This window comes from Oratosquilla oratoria, chromosome 35 (assembly GCF_046742065.1).
Source record: "Oratosquilla oratoria isolate Oo_2021 chromosome 35, ASM4674206v1, whole genome shotgun sequence".
Classification (NCBI taxonomy): Eukaryota; Metazoa; Arthropoda; class Malacostraca; order Stomatopoda; family Squillidae; genus Oratosquilla; species Oratosquilla oratoria.
The window spans coordinates 3,152,259-3,159,573 of NC_134811.1; the positions used below are offsets into that span (position 1 = coordinate 3,152,259).

Here is a 7,315-nt window from a genome sequence, read left to right on the forward strand (position 1 = left end):
CTATAGGGGGGACTTCCATGGCAACTCCATCTATCTGCTTATATATCTTCCCACGAGGGGAAGACGAAAGGAGCTTCTATGGTATAGACTTCCAATATGGATTTGAGAGCCGTTTTGGGTAAATCGAGTTTGGGGATATCGTTATCTGTGGAGATCTCCTTCAGGATGGGCTCGTTAACAAAGATTACACCAACATATATATACATATATATATATATATACATATATATACATATATATATATACATATATATATATATATATGTATATATATATATGTATATATATATATACATATATATATAAATATATATATATGTATATATGTATATATATATATATATATATATAGATAGATAGATAGATATAGATACATTTTTGCTGTTTATATATGTACATATAATTCTCCATGTAATTTTTCGCTAATTAAACACATAGGATCCTCTTTATTATAATAATGAACATACAAGACATAATATCATGTAATAGAAATATAATGTATATGTAATTGGGATTTTACATAAAACACGGAATATATAACCATTACACAAATAAAAAAAACTTATAACGTTACGTTGTCGTGTGTGTGTGTGTGTGTGTGTGTGTATTCACTTGGTCTTTGGATCACGTGTTGGACTCGTGATCGACAGCTATTTCCCTCCTGGAAGAGAGCTCAGAGCTCGTAGGTCCGATCTATGGGTAATGCTATGACCTTGCACACACACACACACCCAACTCCCCGCCCACGAGAGTTGGAGTAACACCCCTCAGCGCTGCGATACTGATATTATTTCAGCCCCGGGCGAGAGTCGAACCCGGACCTCCGTAGTGGCAGGCCAGAGCTCTAACCACAGCGCCATGAGAGGTGGTGTGTGTGTGTGTGTGTGTGTGTGTGTGTGTGTGTGTGTGTGTGTGTGTGTGTGTGTGTGTGTGTGTGTCTCAATAAGATACAAAACCAAAGATCCTTTATTTGTTGAAAGATTAAGTTGCAAAAGCAATCTGTCCCAGCGGAGCATTTTGTTGAGCAATAATCAAAATATCAAAGGGGTCGTCTGAATGACGTCATGTCGCTTCAGAATGAATATCGAGAATTTCTTATGAGAAAGCTAAGTTGGTTAGACGATGATCTCGTTATAAAATTGATAAAAAAAATGGATTGTATTACTCTTTATATTGAGATTCTCGAAACAGAAGCAGGATCCTTTCTGTAATAAATATATGATGATAACCTAAGAAGTTTCTTTGAAAATATTTCCAGAATGTGTAACCGAAATCAAATTTTGTTATTATCTGATTATTAAATCGGATACCAGAAAAATAAGTTCTTAGAAATGAAACCATAGGAAATAGAAATAACTGAAATATATTAGCAAAATCATATTGGTAAAAGAATTTGATGTTAAAAAAGTAGTGCATAAAAATTGTCGCCCCTCAGACAAATATGAATATCTGGCGTTAGCTACGTCAGTTAACTGAACTCAATTAAGCCTATTTAATCATTTAATGGCTTACATTTGGCTTATAGTCTAAATTTAGTTTAACCTTAGCTACGGTGATGTTTAGATATCCCCTGTCACCTCATTTCGTCTTGGAAGTGGCTTTAAATAATATTCAATTCATTCAATCACCAAAATACAGTATATATCTCTTCTTTTGGTTAATGGGATTAGTAAGACAAAGATGTAGGTTGAGCTATCAAAAAAATTATTCTATTCCCTATTTCATTTTTAAACGTATCATCATTTATGCGCTCTACGAATAATGATAATAATAATAATAATAATAATAATAATAATGATAATGATAATAACAACAATAATAGTAATAATAATAATAATAATAATAATAATAATAATAATAATAATAATAATAATAATAATAATAATAATAATAATAATAATGATAATAACAACAATAACAGTAATAATAATGATAATAATAATAATAATAATAATAATAATAATAATAATGATGATGATAATAATGATAATGATAAAATAGAAAGTATGAAAATAATAAAGATAGATAATGATGATGATAATAATAATAAATTTTTCTATTGCAATCTTTTTTTTGTTTTTTGTATTGGTAACCAAATCATCCTCGTAAGGTGGGAAAAACTGTCTGACTATAGCCATAATGAAATCCTTAAAGGTGATGAAAATTTGTCTAAATGGATAAGGAGTTATCAGATATCAAAAGAGCTGTATGGTTGTAACAGACAACATATCATTCTTATTCGATGAAGAGTATTCATGTATCTATGTAACAGTATATTTATTTTCTTTGTCTTCATGATCACTTTATATAATCTTTAGCTCATATTTCAAGTTCGAAGGCTTTCTCTTCGGGAAATTTTGAGAATGTTTTGTATTACAATCGTCACCCCCCCCTTTTTTTTTTTTTTTTTTTTTTAATCCTGTAGAAGCCATGATGCTTAAGCATATCGATTTTGTTTTTCTAGCTGCCGTATGTCTACCTCCCTTATAAGGGGGAAAAACCTTTGGTATATGTATGGTATGTATGATGCTGTAATATCATACAAGCTCGCTGCTTGAGCGGGTTAGGGCGTCGTGACTTGCGGCGAAGGTCGAGAGGATGGCGGTTCGAACCCTGCCACAGGCGAAGTTGAACCAAGAGCATGGTTCATTAAATTCCACGCTACAAAGTCGTCTGTGAGGGGCACCGTCCTAGCCTCCCGATAGGGGGAGTTTGTGCCGTTAAACTATCATCATCATCATCTGTGATATCAAATTGGTAGTTAGGGAATTGCACCTTATTTAGGTTAACCCGTTTTGTACCGAGTTTAATTTTTTTTTCTAGCTAAATCATGACCCGTCATCCAGGAGGTGCTCAGATGAGAGGGAGGGTGGGAGGGGTGTGGAGTGTATTTAGGGATGAAATGGGTGGGAGTGTTTTTATGCCTTCCCTTTTTGGCTACCTCCCTTGGAAGGGGGAAAAAGCCTTGGTATATGTATGTAAATCTAGGCTACTCACTTCGTTTTCCTAGGACCCTTTTAGTCTCGATGGAGTGATAGGCTATCTAGAACTCTAGATTAACCCTTCTAGTACACAGTAACACTTAAATATATTTCTCTCAATTCTAGTTTTCATCGTGTCACTCAACAGAAAACGAAGAATATCTTCAATAGACCCATAACTCAGTGAGACGAGTTGCATGCAACGATATTTCCTATTGTTTTTATTGCTTTTTATCATATATTATTATCCTCTTTTTCATTTTATTTCATTCAAAATGTGGTTGCAGGCTTTCGTTCTTCTCCATGAAATTAAAATTACATGTTCCTCACATAATATATTTTAATCATCACGACTTTTCGAACTAATTTACTATCATTGTTCCCTCTGATTCGAAAAATAATCGTTTAATTTCAATTTTACCTCTTCACCACCAGTAGTATCCAACGGTGGGTGAATGAAATATACTGGTAATGAACAAAATCAAAAGAGAAATGAAACTGATGAAGACACAAGTTATTTCAATATAACAGAGAGAAAACTATTTAAGTCAGATAACAGTGTCTCTCTTTGGCGGTTTAATTTATAGATTGTCAATGAATGTGTTGATATTGAGATTATTTTTTTTCATCTCAACAGTTAGAGTAATAAGTTATTTTACATCTAAATAAAATACCTTAAACTGTGGTCCGATTGATCTGAATAATATATATTCTCTTAATCTAGTATGAATAAAAGTACAGATTCAGGAATTAATTGTATTGTTTAATATCAAACAATAGACACTTAATGATACACCAAACTCACTACATTATCCGATCATAAAATAAAAACGTAAGAATGAAGGGGACTGCATGAGACCATAAGGCTTACACTAGGTAGTTACATGTCTCTTACCACCAATTATCCCTATCTAAAAAGTTATCTAATTTTCTTTTAAAACAATCAAGTTTCAGCATTCACAAACATCGAAACTAAGTCTATCCCATTCCTTAACCATTCTATTGGTAAATCAATTCCTGCTCATTTACTTAGCCGTTTAAGAACCGCCTAAATACACAATAATTCTTTTTGTCAAACAACAAAAGTTTCTAATACAATGTTACGCCTATTGCAACAACAATATACAACATAATCTCTCATCAAACGCCAGTGAAAAACCTGCTTGTTATTAGTACAACCCATAACCAAATGAATGTAATAATTTTACTTTATAACACTAAATCCCTGTTAGAAAAGTTCCTGGCTTTAGGGGTACCGTGTAAGGGTAGAGCTGTTACTATTACAGGGGAGGTACTACAACTATTTAAGAGAAGATAGGCAAAAAAAGCCTGATGGTATACTATATATCTTTTTCCTTTTTGCAGGTTCAACGCATGATGGCAGCGCCTACAAATGATTTTGGTCAAATTGAAGCACGGGCGGTCATGAAATTCCTCTTCTTTCAATGCAAAGGGGCGGCGGAAATTCATGGCGAGATAAAGGACGTCTTAAAGGATGACTGCCCATCATGCTCTTCTGTGAAAATGTGTGTGTCAAAGTTTCGGACTGGTTACTTCGAGGTCACAGATGAACCCCGGTCAGGACGGCCAACTTCCGCAACCACAGAGGAGGAAGCCGACGCTGTGCACGTCATGTTTCTCGAGGACCGCTGGATGTCAGCTAAAGTCATATCTGAGACTCTAGGGATTTCCTGCGAAAGAGTTGGCCACATCGTCCACAACATTCTGGACACGAGAAAGCTCTCCGCAAAATTGTGCCGAAATGCCTGAACGCAAATCAGAAGTGCATCAGAGTGACAACATCAAAGGCGATTTTGGACCGGTTTGCAGCGGGGATGGCCGATTTGGCTTGTTTAGTCACCATGGATGAAACTTTGCTTCATCACTATGATCCCCTGACCAAGCAGCAATCAATGGAGTGGCGACACAGCGGCTCATCGCGTCCTAAGAAGTTTCGGACCCAGAAATCAGCTGGAAAGGTACTGTCCTCAGCGTTCTGGGACAAAGATTGAGTACTCCTCATAAAATACCTGCCAAAGGGTCACACCATCAACGCAGAATACTACATGTCTATGTTGGACGAATGGCATGAAGCTTTGAAGCAGAAACGCCGTGGAAAGCTGAGCCGTGGTGTCCTCTTTTTGAAGGACAATGCACCAGCACACACAGCACATGAAACTCTACGGAAAATAAACGACTTTGTTTTCGGATTGGTAGACCACCCACCTTACTCCCCAGATCTGCCCCCCCCCCCTCCGACTATCATCTCTTTCCACAACTGAAGAAACATTTCAAGGGAACGAAATTTCACTCCGATTCGGAAGTTATCGCTGCAATAGAGGCCTGGTTAGAGGCCCAACCTTCCGAGTTCTTTTTCCAGGGCTTAGAAAAACTGAAGGACCGTTGCAATAAGTGTGGGCATCTGAGAGGGGAATATGTTGAATAAAATCATAATTAACTAATCTTCCTGTATTTTCTTTTACCTAAAACCTGTAACTTTTCAGCACCCCCCTCGTATAAGTTAATAAGCAAACGAAATAAATAAACCAATAAATAAAGTTATAGATGTGTAGGTAAAATGATAAAAAAATAATAAATATTGCTGGAAGTTGATAAGTAAATTACAAATAAATAGGCAAACAAATAGGTAATAATGAATGAAAAATAGGTATATGTGTAAATAATGAGTAAAGCAAATGAGCATAAATATACATAATCGAATATATATAAAAAAAAACTTGGAAGATAAATAAGCAGGTAAATAGATAATTGAGGAATTTAATATTGAATAAAAATACATAGATAAACATATAAACAACAACAACAAAAATAAATAGACATATGGATAAAAGATAAGCGAATTAAAACAGAAAGCAGAAACCCAGTAGAAAAATAACTAAGTCAATAAATAGAATAAAGAGTGAATATTGAATAAAGATGCATGGATAAACAAATAAATGATAAGAAAAATAAATAGATATATAGATGAAAAGATAACCGAATTGAGATAGAAAGCAGACCCGAGTAGAAATGGAGCTAACTCAATATATAAATAATAGAATAAATATTGAAAAAAATACAAAAAATAAACAAATAAATGACAACAGAAATTAATCGGTACATAGACAAAAAGATAACCGAATTAAGATAGAAATTCGAAACCTAATAAAAAAAAAAATGAATCATTTCACATCTGGCTACTACCACAATTTCATTTAATTTCACTCTCTCTCCCTCTCACTCATCACAAATGCATTGCTTTTACATCAAATCTTAGATCTCTCTGATCAGTGGCATTGTCTGCAAGATACTGAATCACCAATTCTCTTAGAGGAAAATGGAAAACCTGGTTTACAATTATATATAAATCCGTTGTTCTTTGAAGTCTTAGTTCTTTTAGTTGGCTCTTAAGACATTTTGATTGCGAAGTTAAACAAGGTAAGTAGATTTATTTGATCAGGCCAGGTCTTTGGAGTATTGCGCGTATTTAATAATATATATATATATATATATATATATATATATATATATATATATACATGTATATATATATGTTTATATATATATATATACATACATATGTATATATATATATATGTATACATATACATATACATACACACACACACGCACACACACACACACACACACACACACACACACACACACACACACACACACATATATATGTATATATATATATATATACATATATACATACTATTATATATACATATACACACACACATATATATATATATATATATATATATTATTATATATACATACATATATATATACAGTATATATATATATATATATATATATATATATATATATATATATATATATATATATATATAAGAGAAGATTTGGAATTTGGGATCCATATTAGAAAACAGTAAACACCAGATTCAATTGAAGGGTTTATTTGCCCGACGTTTCGATTCCGTCCAGGAATTGTCTTCAGGGGGTATAACGGTTACAAGAATGTGAACTCCTTATGCATCGCTGAAATGGTAAACCTGGGAAAGGTTCACCCTTTCAGTCAATTGTACAACGCATACATTACAATAATGAAATAAAATAAAATAACATAAAATAAAAATAAAAATAATAAAATAAAATAAAAATACAACAACAGGACAAAGAGTTACTCTTTGTCCTGTTGCTGTTTACTATGTGTCACCTATGGTCACTTTTTCTTCGTTTGTTTTATGTTCAAAATTGTAACTTTTATTTTATTTTATTCTAATTGGTATTGTAATGTATTTTTATTTTACTATTTTTATTTTCATTTTTATTTTATGTTATTTTATTTTATTTCATTATTG

General features: G+C 33.1%; 1 protein-coding gene across 1 annotated transcript; it reads left to right on the top strand.

Moving 5' to 3' along the window:
• The first annotated feature begins 2,173 nt into the window (after positions 1 to 2,173).
• On the top strand, positions 2,174 to 4,751 carry LOC143018516 (protein GVQW3-like). Its single transcript, XM_076173923.1, has 2 exons — positions 2,174 to 2,206; positions 4,347 to 4,751. The coding sequence occupies exons 1-2, from the start codon at positions 2,174 to 2,176 to the stop codon at positions 4,749 to 4,751; spliced, it is 438 nt and encodes a 145-aa protein (XP_076030038.1).
• The last annotated feature ends 2,564 nt before the right edge of the window (positions 4,752 to 7,315 follow it).